This window comes from Drosophila teissieri, chromosome 3L, assembly GCF_016746235.2.
Source record: "Drosophila teissieri strain GT53w chromosome 3L, Prin_Dtei_1.1, whole genome shotgun sequence".
In the NCBI taxonomy this organism is placed as follows: domain Eukaryota; kingdom Metazoa; phylum Arthropoda; class Insecta; order Diptera; family Drosophilidae; genus Drosophila; species Drosophila teissieri.
Window position 1 is genome coordinate 19868204 of NC_053031.1, and position 17014 is coordinate 19885217.

At 44.8% G+C, this 17014-nt stretch overlaps 1 protein-coding gene across 2 annotated transcripts; it reads right to left on the reverse strand.

Annotated features, from left to right (window-relative positions):
* Window positions 1-157: 157 nt before the first annotated feature.
* Window positions 158-13767, reverse strand: LOC122617010 (protein Teyrha-meyrha). 2 transcript variants are annotated; one of them, XM_043792643.1, is made up of 9 exons: window positions 13028-13767; window positions 7042-7287; window positions 6773-6926; window positions 3120-3745; window positions 2891-3049; window positions 2458-2767; window positions 1938-2208; window positions 1161-1404; window positions 158-924 (listed from the first exon to the last, which is right to left on the reverse strand). In XM_043792643.1, exons 1-9 carry the CDS (start codon window positions 13142-13144, stop codon window positions 637-639), a joined length of 2415 nt encoding a protein of 804 aa, XP_043648578.1. In that variant the 5' UTR covers window positions 13145-13767; the 3' UTR covers window positions 158-636. The 2 variants fall into 2 exon arrangements, with proteins under 2 accessions (XP_043648578.1, XP_043648579.1); XM_043792644.1 differs by lacking the exon at window positions 13028-13767 and adding an exon at window positions 11190-11302.
* Window positions 13768-17014: the final 3247 nt, after the last annotated feature.

Genomic DNA, 17014 nt, shown 5'->3' on the forward strand with positions numbered 1-17014 from the left:
CAAAAATAAAGATATGTAATAACAACATGGTTATTATTATTAACATTGTACTTAACTAACTACTTACCGTTATTAAATTCATTGAATCGACCCAGTCGCTTCATAATAATTTCACGTATTTATTTGATTTTTCATAAATAAATTATGGGCTTAAGAATTTACAACTAGTTTGCTTAGAGATGATAATTTATTCTCATTTATCGTATATTGTTTGCTTCGTTATCAATCAAACATTTAACAATTATAGCACGTTCAGGGAAACTACGAATACATACATACTGATATATAATACGACCGTTGAGAAGGCAACTCAAAAATTGCACTAAAATATTCTTTTACACAGAACCAATTCCATTTAAAATGAAAATGAAAGCCAATGAATTTTACATGTAGAATTTATACAGGGCAAAAACATTTGGATTCCATACTCTTTTTTCTTTTTGGGGGCGGGGAAGCAGAACCGAGCAAGTGTTGCCTACTTTGGGGATGCCCCATTAACCACTTCGGCTTGCTCGTCGCGCTTCATCAGCTACCTCGAGTACAATATGATGTTAATTAATTTAATAAATTCACGCTTTGATTGCTACTATCGACTCGACCCCTCCGATACCTCTGATTCCCCCGATCCCTTCCCGCTCACTCCATGGCCTGGGAAACACTCTGCTGCGGAGACTGGGCAGGTGAAAGGCTGCGGGGCGTTGCCGTGGCGCCGACCGAATCCCCCATCCCGATCCCGATCCCGTTCCCATTCCCACTGGCACTTCCACTTCCGGTTCCGTTGGCGGCCGCCCTCTGCTGATTCTGGGCCTGGTTGAGGAGCTCCTTGTTCAGCCGATAGCTGCTCATGACGTTGGCACAGCTCTGGTGGAAGTAAAAGTTACGGCCGCGCAGGAACGCATCCGTGTTGAGATCCTTTATGCCTGTCTTGAAGTAGACAAGAAGAGTGGGTGCAAATTATAGTGATTTCAGATTGGGAGTGGCGGCATAAGTGTGCATTGGCTGGCAGAAGTTACTGGAGGGGTAAGCGAGAGTTAGGGGTTCTCGGGAATGTACAAAGATCGTGCTCGAAGTGAAGTGAAAACTGAAGCAAACTGAGGAATTACCTTACAAATGAAACATTTGTTTTCATCGTCCGGTTTTAAATCCGAACTAATCCCCACCTTTGTGTCCAATTGCGTTAATCCCGGCACGCCCATCGAAGACAACTGCGACAGGCTGTTCTCCATGCTCTCCGTGTATTTCGACGACGGATTGTTGTTGTTGTTACTGCTGCTGTTGTTGTTATTGTTGTTGTTGTTATTTATGTTGCTGCTGTGCGATATGTCCATGGGTCCCGGTTCGGTGCTGCTCACTTGCGGCTCCGACCGCGGTCGCTCCTCCACAGGTGAGATGTTCTCGAGGGATCTGGAAATGAGCACAGGATAATTAGAAAAACCAACCACTCCATTTGGCGCCATTTGGGACATGAGCACAGGGATCTCCCGTGCACCAAACGAAGATACCTAACTCTTTAGACTATCTTCGATTCCAAAGGGGCAGTCAATAAGAATGTGCAGAAGGCAGTCTTTTATAGCTTACATAATATTTCAAAGTATGTATCTCTCTGTGACATAAAGATATGTTAACGTTTTAAATGATATCGGTTTTAACCAATACAATGGCACTGACATTTGTCACTCCATCGCACATAAAGTGAGGATATTTTATGAAATTTAGGATATATATAGGTATTCACATGCTTAAGAATACCTTCGGTACCTTTGAGTAAGCATTACTTTTATGAAAATATTAAATTATAAAATTGAAAATTATAAAATATTAAATATTAAATTTTAGCATTATCTTATAAATGTTTCAATACATTTAGATAGGTATTCTAAGCTTTGGTTTCTAAGTAGTGGTTGCTAATCTTTAAAGGACTGGGACGACCATCTCACCTGCTGCTGCCCACGTTCTGCTCCTCCTGGCGACGTTGAATCTTGGCATAGCTGACTTTGCTCGACAGCTTCACGGTGTCGTCGTCGTCCACAATCACGTCCTCGTCGCTATCGTTCTGGCACGAGGCCGTGTCCATCATCAGATCCTTGCTGCTGCCACCGCCGTTGTTGTGGGTGCTGCTGCTGCTGTTGGTGTCGTTCACGCCCACGCCGCAGGAGTCCGCGTTGTAGTAGTGATGAGTGGTGGATGACAGCTCGCTCACGGTTTTTACTGCGGGTTGAATGGAAGGGGAACATTTCATAATTATGAGTTGGCGGAAGTCGCGGGACATAAATATAAGGCTCCTGCAGGCGTAGATATCAAACAAAGTGATTCTAAAGTACTGAAATAAATATATATTAAATATATATAAAATATTTGGACTGGATCTTTTCAGTTTCTTAACAGTGTCATTTTTTAAGTTCATGTTTGATTAAATTAAATTTGGAAAGCATCTGAATCTGCAAATGGGAAACCCACCACTGATATGTGCCTGAGTTGGTGCGTTGACCTCGCCCGGCCAACTGCTGCTGCTCGCCGTTGTCACATTGGTGCTCACGTCCTGCTCGTCGGGATGCGCATCCTTCTGGCTGAGCACACAGCCCGTCCGGTAGAGAATCCCGTCCAGCTTGCCCGGCTGCGAGTTGCTGTTGTGCATACTGGAGGGTGGCAGCACCGTGGCGGATGACCCCGATCCCGGGGCAGCTAGCTCCGACCCGGAGTCGGGCACTTCGTCGTTGCAGCTCTCCACGTCCACCGTTTCGATCTCCTCCTGCGACTTGGCGTCGTCCTGGAAATAAAAACGATTTCAATATTCCTATATTATTCATCTATTATTTGGATATTTTAATATCTACTTTCAATTTCTCTATGCCTTTACATTTTTTTTAGGGCTGATATTCATTGTTCTCACCTCTGGAGGAATCTTCCCCGTCTCCAAGGCGTACTTCCTCTTACAGATCGGACAACTGCTACAGTAAAGACTCTCCATCATGTACATTTCGCCGTACTTGCGCTTTCGAACTTTGAGTCTCAAGCGGTTCTGGCGATTGTTCCTTATTCTCTGGAACGTCTAGGGAAAACAAGAAGAAGGGAAAATGCAAGTTAGATTCGCACCACTATCGCTCGTGAGGAACACCCACCTCCCAGCGGTTGTGACTGGTGCGAATGGCGTTCTCCTGCGCGGGACACGGAGGAGCAAACATGTAGGTGGCCTGCAGACTGGCCCTCTCGAATCCCGCACTCAGCTTGTAGAGCCTGTCCAGTTCGGTGAGGAAGTGGGTGTGCCACTCCTCGGCGCTCAGCTTCAGGCCGCAAACGGGGCACATCTCGGGAATAGCTCCTCCGGCAGCTGCCGCCTGCAGCCCACTGACCAGGCTCAGTCCACCCGGAACTGCCCGCAGACCCGCCATGCTCAAGCTGGCCAAGGCCGCGTGGTGGGCGGCGTGGTGGTGGGACAGCGGATGGGGGTGGGCCATGTGGTGGTGCGTCGTCACCGCCGAGGACACCGGAGGTGCTCCCACATGGTGACCCACGTGGTGGTGGCTGTGGGCGTGCGGATGGGCCAGCGGATGCGGATGCGAGTGGGCGTGCGTGTGGGGGTGGTGGTGCGGCGAGGAGGCGGCCAGGTGGCTGGCGATCGAAACGGCCACGCTGCTGGTCGCCGTACTGATGGCCGGATTGCTGGTGGAGCAGGAGGAGGACGAGGAGCTGGACGCCGACGAGGAGGTGGCCAGTGCCTGGTGGCCCTTCCCCGCATTATGCAGATCTGTGTGGGCGGGAAGAGGGGGAGGAGTCGTTGAATTCCAGTCAAGTCCGCAATCATTAATCATGAGGTGATACAATAGAAATGGATAATACATCCTTGCTTGGATTGGCTGGCACTCAAAGAAATACTAGGCAGTATCGTAAAATGTATAAAAAAAATATGGGCACGCATATTGCAGATTTGTTTGCTAATATATCTGCTATATACTGTATTGGTTATTCCTTCCCTTTCATTAAAGATAAAGTAAAAGTATGAATATTATTTATCACGGATTAACCTTACTTAGATTTTCCCAAGTGCACCTTTCCCACTGTTTTCCAAACAATAAATCTGCCAGGCGTTTTCTAATTGCCGCATGCCTCTTTTCAGCACATCGGTGAAAATTAATTGGAGCTCGTAATTCTTAAAGCGAATCTGGCTGCCACCCAATGGGGATCAGGGAAGCCAGGAGTCCGTTGCAGGATTTCTGATGTCAGACACACGTCGACCCACGTATTTCGGCAGCCACTGGCGAAAAAACGAATAAACCACCGGCAACCACAATAAATACAAACTGTTTGCTGCCAACCCACCAAACAAAATGTGTCCGCTGTTCTGCACGTGACTGCGGCCGGCAATTAAAATAATATTACAATAAACATATCGAAGTATGTTCTGAACAGGCGCAGTCGGGCGGGCCAACTGCAAAACTGTTTTATTTATATTCTTCTAAATTATTTGCCAACAAAATATGTTGGCTAACCGCTTCCATCAGCAACAGTCGAATGGATATGCAGAAGCTACATGGAGATACATTCGAGTCGTGACTTTGGTTCAAATTAGCTGCCAGTTCGGTGCTCCACCTCTCACTTCCTTGGTTACCATTTAGATAGTTCATGAACATCAGTTTTGAAATTAGCAGATGTGCAGAATTCGAAAAAGGACACGAAATTTACTTTTAATAAGCAATGCTTCTCCTATATTTCTAATACTCTTACTGAAACTGTTGCAAGAAGAAATCTCTTTTACAGAAGATGGTATCAAGGACTCTTTAATTGATGATGTCAGTAATAGAATTTACTGCTTTCCCCAGTAGATTCTTTTTTAAATAATTTACCATAATTACTTCTTCGATTCTATTTGTAAACTTTTTGGAGAATGCTAGATGTGCAGTTCCCATGACTGAGTGACTAAACTGCCAAACATGTCCGTGTTCGATGACCACCCACTCCACCCCGATTTGCGACACGTGCTCGACGATGCTATTTCATAATCCGCCCCGTCCAAGAAATGGGCGTTTCATATATCGCCGGATGAAATATGACTCTGCCAGGCATCCATGCCATTAATATTACAGAAATTAATATGAAAATTCCAAGTGTGCATTCGATATAATACATCATCGGGGAACAAAAACCGCGGAGCAGAAGCAATAGTAATAGTAATAATAACGCTCGTCATAACAAAGGCAAACAATGCAATCAAAGCGATTCGCGACACTTGCGCATCCTTTGAGCGACCAAATCGCAGAGTAAACCGAAAAAGTGTGTCCCCCAGCCGGCGATAAATGAGCAAACATTATGGGATCTCGAGGGTGGCCTCACAATGCCTCCGGAAGAGTTGCCACAATGTCCTGGATGAGTAATTAGCCCGCTGGCCCGCAAGCCCGCCACTGGAGGACGTCTTCGTGTGCCGAGCACGAGCCGCCCGAAAGGATGTGCGGTCGGTTTGACTTTGTAGTCAAGTGGCTGTGCTGCCAGGAAGGGGGTTGCTGTAACATTTCAATGGGCCCGCTACAGTCGAGTGTCCTCGTATCCTTGCATCCTTGTATCCCTGTGCCATTTAAAACACTTACGGCATACACCCCTTCCCTTAACCCTTCGCTGCCTGCTCATTTCTGGCATGCCCTTTTGACTTTTGCCCAATTCTGCAGAGGGGTTAAATTGGCCTGTTCCCCGCTAACCTTTAGTTAGTTTAACCCATTGATGGATGCTGGCCAGCGCTGCAGCCCCAGCTAATTAAAAGTGTATTATTTATCGAAATTAATTTATGGCGCTCCTGTCTATCCACGACTACTCGCTAATCCAAAAGTTAAACACAAATCCACATGTTGAGTTTGGGTGGTGGTGGGTTCATGTGGCGAGGAAAACTGGTTTTCCGCTTTAAGTTGAAATGCAAATAATGGCCTAAAGATAAACAGAGATGTCTCTGTTTTAGGCAGAGGTGTTGGGAAAGGGGGCATGTGGATTTAAATAACAAATTTTACATTTATGCGTAATGTTTATTGCGGATTAAACTACATTTTTCATGTTTTATGTCCTAGTTGTAGCGCTTAATGTTCAGTTCGTTAACTCATAGATAGGAAAATAAGCATTTTCCTGGTATATTTATAGTATTCTTTAAGTAGTATACAACCGTAATCACTGACTTTTATAGAGGAGATATACTATAAAAAAGCTTATGTACTTTAACCTTTAAAAGACCCCCTCGGAACTCCGCCCCTGTCAATTACAACATCCTGCTTATTCCGCATTTGTTTTGTTCATTTGCATTCATATTTATCACTTTCATATGCTGCCGCCCGATTTTTGTCATAAGGCGCTTAACTCGATCAGCTTTACTAGACCAATTAGCAACGCATTTGCAGACGAGACGGTTTAGCCTACATTTCGGTAAAGGTTGGGAGGGAAATTTAAGGAAAAGGAAAGCAGGAACCACCCCCAGGTAAATAAGAGAATTTAAGCAAAGTATCAGGACTCGAGAAAACTAATAAAAAACAAATTGGAGTGGAGGTGGAGTTGGAGTTGGAGTTGCAGGAGAGGTCCTGTCGCTGTCCTTACGCCTGCCAGTCAAAGTTAACCTACTGAAGCGTTAAAATTGCTTGGCAAAAGTAAAATTGAAACAAATACGCCCGGCGATTTTTATCAGCAAAAAGGGAGATCGAAAGGCCCGAACTTTCAGCTTTTCCTTTTATCGCAAACATGCAAATTTTTTGTGCGGATGTAAATTTGCTATATAAATAAATGCGGTGCAAGCAACCCTACTTACGTCTCAAATCCCTGGGATCCTGAGAATTATTGCTGCGCGGACTTTCACCCTTTTCAACGGCGTCGTAATCCTGTGATCCCTCCATGGATTCGTGTGATGTGCATGTGGGGCTGGCCGAGTCCGTGCGAAATGATTCGCTGCCATTGAACAGATTCTGCCGGATGGAAATCGAAGTGCAAATCCCATTATGACAAGTGTCAATCTTGCGCCGATTACCAGCTCATCGTTTGCATCCCATCCCAATCCTAACCAATGCCAACCCAACTCACCTGATCCAGGGATATGCCGATGTACTTGGGCGGCGAGAAGGCCGACGGCAGCGAGAAGTTCGACAGCACCGACGGCTTGCCCAGCGGCGAGCGGTCACTGGCGAAGTAGCTGGCCGGTCCCGCTCCCGCCGCCGCCGCTGCCGCCGCCGCTCCGTTGGCCACCAGCATCCCGTGGTTGAGCAGCAGGTGCGGATTGAAGTAGTTGCCGACTAGTGACATGTTGTGCAGATCTTTGGCGTCGGGTAGCTGCAAAAGGGGGAAATCGAAAGGGATTACCTAAGAAGCACAGTTGGGGGGAGAGAAACGGGGAAAGTATTGTAGAATCGTGGCAAAAACAAGTTTTCAATCATTCTAAACTAGGGTGCCTTTAATTTCGTAGGGTATCGCGGTGAATCAAGGTAGATTCTTCTGTTAAGTTTATGAGTGGCACCACATTAAATGTCTTTTCGGAGAATATTTCGCAGTTCAACAAAATATTCACCAACTTCTATAAACACTTCTTTGTGGGACAGAAGACATCAGAACTTCAATTCTGAGGGGCCACTTGACGTATTCTCATACTTATTGTTAACCACTTATGCAATCGAAGGGGATTTTTATTGTGAAGCCAATGCTCTAACCACCAAAATATCAAGTTATTGGATTCGTTTTATAATTTACAAATAGTTGAGAAGCGTTCAATTCTTAAGATATATCATACAACTAGTGCTTCTAAAGAATCCTGCAATGCTCTATTTTACCTTCTCTTAAGCCTTATCCTTAAAACATGATCTACACATATTGTAAGAAACGTAGTGCCTAAATTAAAATTTCTGCAACTAAGCCAAGAGTTATAAAAAGTTAAGTAAGCGTATAATTCGAGCGTTAAAAAGGCGCATTACTCGACTCTAAGCATCGGAACGCAAAACAAATTATGGGAGCTACATGACTTGGCGTTAAAATTAGCCAATTATGGAAGGTGGAGGCCGAAACACGGATGTGTAGCATATGCGGAGGCGAGATGCTTGGGAAAGCAGGAAAACGGGGATACCTAATCCCATTTCCCAGGAGAAAATGAGGAGAAGCTCCGAAGGGCGTCGTCGATTTGCATCGATAGGAATTGTGCACAAAAATGTTTAATTTACGACAAATAAATGTTAAATTGAGAGATTTTAGAATTACGATATCGAACACTGCCATAAACTGTGTCGATTTCAAGGGGAACTGGCGGATAGCTCACTTCCAATGGGGTGTGAAATAACGAGAAAAATGCTTTTGCCCCCCTCCCCCGACTTTCTCCGATCCGAAACTCACACACAAGGACTCTGGCAAATGATATGGGCGAAGTGGGGAGGGTGAGTGGGGGGAGGGTTCTCCGTGGACGGGGGCAGATAACCCACAGGACATACAGCGTTCCCAACAAATTGAGGCTGACGAGTGCTAAGCGGCGGTTGCCGCACAGACAAGATACTCGTAGTCGTATGAGTAGAACATAAGCGGCGACATGTGTGACAAGTATTAACCCTCACCACCCCCTGTCACTCCAACGACCCCTCGCCATGCGAACTTTGGAACAGCAAAATTTACATACAAATTTGTCTGCCAGGGAGTATTTTACGGCGAAAAGTGCGAGCAAATGATGGGAAAAATATTTTGCAGGAAACTCTGGGCTATCCCATTTGAAATCTAATCTAAATATTATCCATGACGAATATATATAACTGGGTGAGGTTAATAGGAGAAGCGATATGCCTCTTGATAAACAAAACAACCATCATCGATTAAAATGAAAGTGAAGTTAATTTTATCTATTTGTAGATTGGCAACCATGCTTTTATCCAATACTAAGGAATTGGTGGCTTGGTCAATCAGTCTCATTAATTGCTGTGGAAAATCCCTCCTTCGACAGTTGATTAATCTGCTCCCATGGACGTGGTAATTTCCATCGTAATCCTGGTCACACGCTGCACCCAAGTCGAGTCCAATAAATTAGGGATTATCAAGTGAAATTAGCACCTTCGTTTGGGGGCGAGCTTCCGGCTTCTGGCGCATATGTTGCCACATCGGATCTGAATAATCACCAGGCATCCCCCGCTCACCCCCTGTTCATTAGGCTCAAATGTTGCAAGTCAGTCGGCGCAGGAGGAGATTGGGGTATTGCAACCGCATGAGTTGCACTTTGTCTAAGTCTGCACATTGGTCCACAGCTGTTTGGGGTCCCCACTCCGGGGATGAAATCGAAAACCCCAACAGAAGTGGTCAGCCACTTGGCACTTCCTTTCCAAAGGACTTTTTAATGCAATGCTGGAGGATTTTCAGCGTTATTTTCGCCGTTTGATTTATGCCCGTTAATCAGTGTAATGAATGCCATACACACTTTCCCCCTTCGATTAACGAATTTGGATATTGCACTGAAAGTTTAAATGGGTTCTCAAACGGATTATGATAAAACCAACCAACTTTACAGCACAAAACACGTAAAAAGCATGTATATTCAAAGGATTCATTTAAAAGGTGGTTGTGTAAGAATTAAACAAAGGTATTCAAATTATAAGGTCTAGACCTAAAACGGAAGAGATCACACTATGGAACTGGTATTTTTTCCAGTGCAGGAGCAGGTGCTCTTCCTTCCCTTGGTTGGGATGGGGAGTTTGGTTGGTCCTACTCCCGTTTGTTTGCTTTTCTATTAGCGCCGGGCGGGTGATTTGTTATCCCAAATTGTAACATTCCTTATCCGGCGAGGGGGATGATGACTGCGCCCAGATTTGCATAAATTCGTCCTGTTTGCCTGTTTGCCTTAGCACTTGAGTTATTGGTGTTCGCCACGACCCTCGAAGCGTTCGCACTTGTTCTGTGCAACTCTCAGCTGCATCACATACCAGCCGGCAACAATAACAGCTTAATTACAACAACACGATAGCGAGTGGCAAATAGCAATTGTCCACATACAATTGCCAATTCCGCTTAACTTGGCCATAAAACACGGAAAGCGACAGCAGACGGCCCAGAGCAAAGCAAACAACTTGGCCTCCACGGCACACCGCAAATAAATCTCAATTTGTGGCACTAACACGGAGTAAACGAGGCTCAAATCGAACCGAAGAGCGGCTGGCAATACTAAAAACGTTTAGCAATTGCCAATTTTCGCAAACTAAATGTTTATGGCTGGCCTCAACCTGTTCGTCTTCGGCCTTTTCCGTGGCTCAAAGAGATTGAACTCAAGGAGCAGAAAACTGCTCTGCTGGTGGATTGTGTAGCATAGCTTTGGGCGTCTGTTAAGTCTGGGGAATGCGGCGAAAGTTGTATGTTTTCATTACGTTAGATTACTCTAATAATCAGCAAAAGTGATCGAAAGGCCAAGAAAGTGCAACGCTTTAGGGTAATTCGATTACATCATAATAATATCTGCATATATGTACGTACGTATACGTAATAATCTGAAATGATTTTTTAGTTGTCAACGAGCTTCTGGATGTGCATAGGCATCAAGACTACTAATACCTGAAGATTATTCCGATTTGAGGATTAAGTTCAAACGATTTAACCCAAAAGAAAGCATCTCTGGTACTGACTCGCCTAGTTAGGTTTACATTAAAAGATGAGGTCGAATTAAGTTGTTGTGGCCGACTTCTAACTCCATAGCCGAGTGAGAGTTTTCAATGAGGTAACTTCTAACTATGACTTAACTATTAATCTACAGAATTTTTAAAAAGCAAATATATTTTAAGACGACTAAAACTTGCTGATTTGTATATATGTACATTTGAAATAAGAAAACGCTTGTAAGGGACATGATTTCTTTTTTTTATTTCTGCACCTCTTCCTATCTCTTCTCTCCGTTGGAATTTCTTTACCCAACTATCACTGACCATTTGGACATAATACTCCCCTTGGTGGTAAGTACTCCTGGTTAAACGCCTCGCTGCCTCCGCATTTTGCTGCTTGGTTCCTACTGCCTTCCTGATAAATTGCCATAAATTAAATTAGGCTCACACACACACTCACAGATACAGGCACACACTCGCATATGCACACAACTCAACTACTCATACTTTGTGGTAATAAGTGGCAAAAAAATGAATTATTTTTCATATGCTGGCCCGCCTCAGTCCCATAACTTTGCCCACCCCGACTTGACTGCCATTTTCCGAAGGGGTCAGTCTGTTTACCTTTTGTTGTTGCTGCTGCCGTCGTGGTTACAGAATTGTTATGGTGCCTGGTGGCTTTCCTTTCCGCCTTCTGCCCTCCGTGCCTTTCACCCACCCAGACAGGTTGGTGGTTGAAGGTCCGTGGGCAAGAAGTGGAGGCGGGTCCACTGAAAGCAGGCCCATATTAAACCATTTGACGTTGCTTTTAATATGCTCGCTCGGCTTGTTTTTATTAATTTTTATTGTTTGCCCGATGCCCGATTATAATCGGTTTCATAAATTATGCTAGATAAGCGACTTAGGATCAGTAGTCACTGAGGAAAGTGACATTGCCAAGAAATGGAGGTACAGAGAAGCCAGCTGAATATGTATGTAGGTGGAACACGTACTTTAACCCTTTATCTTATATTACTTTTTAAGGGGATCTCTTACTAAGAACCAGGCTGTCACACATATATGTATATTACTGACATTTAGGCGTTCAAAACTTGATAGGTATCAATAGGAGTTCTGTTCCAAGATGAGAATTCCTTTAATGCAAAGTAAATACGTGTCATAGCCCTGCTTTTCCACTGTCTTCCGAAGCGAAAAGCGGTTCTTTGCAACCCAACTCGCATCTGAACGCCGAGGACATATTGTTGTCATGTTTAACATATCTTAACGCTACTCAATGCTATGCTGGGGTAGAGATCCATATGTTCCTATTCGGACTGCAGCACCGGTCGGAATAACCAGTTCCTCCACGCGGACTCTTCGAGCATCATCAGCGCCCGAGTTCTTCATCATTTGTAGCATCAGCGTCAAGATCATTGCTCATGTTTACAATGATGACAGGCAGCGGAATGAGCAGAAGCTGGCCGGGAATCGACTTCCAGTCAAATCAAATGGGGCTGCTCTCTGAGATCGGGATAGGGATTGGGATCGGGCCAGTAGTTAACTGCGGCCCCATACCACTTCCACTTCCATCAGGCCCGACTCGGAGTTCGGAATTGAAGCTATCATAAATCTGTTCGCCGCAGAAATCTACACACAATGGGGCGTTTGCAAACGCATTCGCGATCGGAATGCGACGACGAACTCTCTGAATCTGCCTCTTGACTGACTGCCGCATTGGAAATGCGACCGTGATCGGGCTGATACATCAGAAGTGGTATTTGAAAAACATCGACTCGACACTAACCACAAAGCTCCAAAGCTTTTACCTTTGTTTTAAATAGGAACGCAAAATAAAAGATTACACCTGTATCTTGTATCCATACTTGGAGAAATGCTCTCAAACTAATTTCTACAGGTCAGCATTGACGGAGATATTTTATAATTTTTTTATAGATCAACATAAGCATTTCCATGATTATAAACGGGAGTAGGGGTGGCTTCCCTTATATACATATTTCTAGTAACATCTTCAGTTTAAGGTATCCTTCTTCAAAAGAGGTAGCTCACAACATACACTGCACCTAAGCGAGCTCCCACAGCTTTCTCCTCACTTTCACTCTCCATAATGGATCCTTAATTAAGTGCATGATCAGCGGCAATCACGCTGTCATCCCTAGTCGTATCTCAAACTGGAAGTTCACTTGGAACTTCTGGTTGGATTCGTTGTTTTACAATGCAGCATTGTTTTGCTTGCTGTGGTGTGTGCTTTTGGCCGCAGTTTCGCGATTCCTTTGCCTGGCTAGCGGTGTGCTGATTTATGGCATCTTTCGGCATTTCGGCTACCGGCCCCCAGTCTTTATGATTTGTCATAAATATGTCCCCTCTCCGTCCGATCAGAATCGATCGGCTGGGTGATTCCAATCAGAGGTTGTCCGGATTGTTTTTGGGCTGAGGCTGATGCGGAGTTTCTGGGCTCTACTTACTCTCGATGGAAACGGACGTTGTCCACGTAGAGCCTCGTGCAGACCGGAAGCGGCTTCCGAGAGGACAACGAGCGCTTGGGACGGCAAATGGCTGCTGCCAAATGCGTTGCTTTCCATCTGCAGCTCGTTTGTGTTTTGTTTTGGTTTTGGTTTAGACTAATTTGGCACTAGGGAGCACTCATAACCTCACTTTCGCTTGTGTTTCAGTGTTGGCACATGCAAAGATCACTCGGTATCGGTAATAATCGGTTGGGAATTGTATTTGCGCGTCGGTAAAACGGTAACGTGGATCAGCTGACAGCTCACTCGTTCTCCTTCTCTCTGGAACTCTCTCTCTCTCGCTCGACACAGAACACCCGCACGTACGCGCTGCAGAAATCCAACTGAGGCCAAATGGAAACCAGTTGCCGTTAGTCGCCCCGTGTGCTTCCTCTTCTCCAGCCTCGCCGCTGCGCAGTCGGCGTCGGCGTCGCTGCGTAACGCCTCGCGACCGCTGATTGGCCAGCGGCCACAACCGGTTTGGGTGCACTCTCGCCGTCCTGCTCTGGCGCACGCCCACTCCCACTGCGGCAGTGTCTTTACATTATGTTCTCACCTCTTTGGGCGCACAGTTTGCTTATGCCGCTGCATTATTATTCCAAAATGGTTGCGTTTGTCCATCCGTTGGCCATTGTACGCCTGTTTGTCTGCCAGCACCTGGTACTGGCAGTCGAACTGGTACTGGTACTGGCACTCCCCGGATTTCCTTGCCCCTCTTCCATTTTCCCCCTCGATCAGCTCCCCTCCCTCGGCCGTAAGCTTCTGACATTTTGTGTAAATAAACCGTATGGGAAACATTTTTACTTTTGGCTTTGGCATTTTGTTGTTGTTTGTCGGACACTGTCCCGGACAAAAGTATCTTGGAAGTAGTCTCTTTCCTTTTTTCTGCCTCTGCAGCTGGGTTTTTGCACACCGTCCACTTAATATAGCGCATTACTGTGGTATTTATTGGGCGCGAAGTGGCGAAAATATTTCAGCAGCAGAGTGTCAAGGAAATTGGAATTTAATAGGCCAAGATGGCTCTTCTGGTTTAAAGAAACTTAGCCAATTGCACAACGAGCAAATATTATTAAAAATATATTATTTTTGTAGTGCCTGGAGGGTTAAGTTATGGAACCATTACATATAGAAGACACTTTTTATGAGACTTAAATCTTGAAATATGAGTATTGCTCTAATCGGGAATCGAGTGTGTAATTAGGACCTAAAATGTTATAATTATGATTCCTTCTTTTACCTTATCTTTTGCCTATGGTATTCAGCAAGACATTTGCATCAATATTATTGAAGGATGGAGATGGACAAAATTCCCGATTTCAGACTTCAGTGAGCTGCCAGAACGTATTGATTTTCAGTACTTGCTCCACTGTCAATCGACCAACGAAGTAGCTACGAGCAGAAATAGTTGTCACACAATATTACTGCAAACAAGAAGCTAAAACTATAGCAGTATTAAAACAACGGCAGACGGGACAACCTCCAGCTACCACTGTGTTTAGTAGTGGGGACAACATAAAAAGCTTAACCATTCTGCGCGCAACTTTTTATTGGCAGCTCTTTGCCTTTGCGCTCGCTGTGATTTCCAATACGCAGGCCGGACTAACTAAATAAAGTATTTTCCCTGCAATTTACTCGGATGGGCAGGGCCTGCGGAGGTGCCGAAGACCCGGGTAAAAAACGCGCAAGCCTTTCTGACATGTTTATGGGGCCCTGTCCGTCAAATCGGGCCAGTTGACACCACTCGCTGCCCGCTCCTTTAATTGGTGGCTAGTAAATTTTCTCTTTACCATCTTTGGCCGGGGGATCTGCTCGGGCAGATTTCTTCTAATTTTTTGCTCATTAAATTTAAATTTTAAGCATTCCTGTGCGAGCGGAGGAGCCTGCACTTTATAATTTCCATCAGCCTGCCTCTCGGTTTATTAGCCATCTCTGTCGGTGGGAGGGAGTGCGCGATACTGCCGAGCGGTAGGAGTGGGAGGAGTGAGAGGGAGTGCTGACTGCTGAGTGGAAGCGAGAGATCTGCAATGCACTGAGCAAAATATGTGGTATATACAGCACTAAAATATTGCAAAGATTCTTGAATTATGGTAAATGCGGAATGTCAAACACAAGATATCATAGAAATCTCAAACTGTAATTAATCAGAAATACCTTCAAAATCCTTGCATTTAGTAATTCAACCATTTCCTCAGATAATGCAGAGGTAATTTATATTCAAGGAATATAATCACTTTAGGGCCATATTGTTCTCAGTTTGGGGAGTCCTCGGAAGAGCACGACATGGGGCACTGCGAGAAAGCAGGGAAGGAGTCGCGGAGTCGCCGAGTCATTGGGATTGGGAGTGCCAGAGTGAGACAACTAGGAGGGAAGCCTGGGAGTTCGGGGCGCATGCGCCGACGTTGGAGGTAGCCTACATTATGTGTCTATTCCTTGTACATAGAGTGGAGCCCTGCTCCCGCTGCCACCAACTCCTCTCACTCTGGCTGCTCACAGAGGTAACTGAGTCTTCTTTCGACTGGTGACTGGTAACTAGCAACTGGGAACTGGGAACTGGTGACTGGTAACTGGTAACTGGTGACTGGTAACTGGCGAAATCGCAGGGCGAGTGCCATGTACAGGACTTGTACTGCATTTCGGGTTGGCAGTAGATTTTTCATTTTATTTATGTGCTGCCTTCACTCTGCGATTGCCTTCACTTATTTCAGCCCCCACCATATCTTATTCTTCCTCTTCTCCTTCTTCTTCTGCTTGTCAGTTTGTCAGCTTGCCGGCTACAAAATTAAATACTTGTCTCTGGTCCGATTTCCTTCTTCTTATCTTTGGGGCGTGTGGGCGCGCCTCTATATACACCCAACTGTCGTCCGTCCTGGCCACCTCATCCCCCTTCTCATCCGCAGCGTCTCCTATGTGGGTATGTGGGAATGGGTATGTACTTTGTGCAACTTGGCCTGACAACTAATTTATGTAGTGGCCGGGCAGCTGCCGCAACTTTGGCTCTGCTCAGTTCTTTAATAATCTCGCTTTTTTATTTCGCCAAACAATTTCTCATAATTCAGTTTGCCTAGGTGACGCACCGAAAAACAGATATAAAATTGGGAGGGGATGCATATACATACATACATACATATGTATATTTAATTGGTATCAATTTGATTTACTAAATAGTACCCGATTAAATCGGAAAATGTCGATTGAGCTTCTTATTAACAAATGAGTTTATTTTGCGTATGAGTTTTCTTTTGCATATGTGTAATACCACCTCATAATCCACAATTTTATTTGATGCTAAAATGTTTACTTTCTGAAGGTATGTGCTAATACTGTTGCTTTAAATAATACAAGAACCACTTTCCCTTTTCAAAAAGTAAGGAGTTTCAGAAAGCCTCAAAATTGTAATGTCTATATTATTTAGATATTTCATATTAGTATACATTTCATGTCAACTTTTCGATACTTGTTCGTCAATGGTGACGACCAACATCTTTATATGACACTGAGTTACAGCTTTCTGTGCAACACTACTTTGCATATTAATTGCTTTTGAAATACTTTCCTATAAGTTCGGATTCCGTGATTAATCGACCTTACAAGAGGTAATCCTGACTCGAAAACATCCCCAAAGTACATAACTTCCATCGCAATCTCATCCTTCGCACCTGCTTTCGGAGGAGAACCGCAGGAAAATCCGGGTAACGCCTTCGAATTAATTGAAACCGCAGAACAAGTGCCAAAACCGTTCGGCTGTCAAATCTGCCACAACCAATCCCTCGAACGAACCCCCGCAAAAGTACCAGTAGAGATAGAACCACAAAAGAAAACCAAAAAAAAACACAGATGCGTCTAACATAAAAAAGTTATAGGAGGAACAACAGAACCCAAAAGCAATCCCCCGCAAATCCCAGACAAATGTGCTGGCAAAAGAGCATGAAAATGTACCAATACCTCGTA

Coding starts and splice junctions, on each gene's coding strand:
- LOC122617010 (XM_043792643.1), bottom strand. CDS start 13,144: ATGGAAAGCAACGCATTTGGCAGCAGCCATTTGCCGTCCCAAGCGCTC. Junction 2,209..2,457: donor AACTCAGGCACATATCAGTG/GTGGGTTTCCCA, acceptor TTCAACCCGCAG/TAAAAACCGTGAGCGAGCTG. Junction 925..1,160: donor TAACGCAATTGGACACAAAG/GTGGGGATTAGT, acceptor GTCTACTTCAAG/ACAGGCATAAAGGATCTCAA.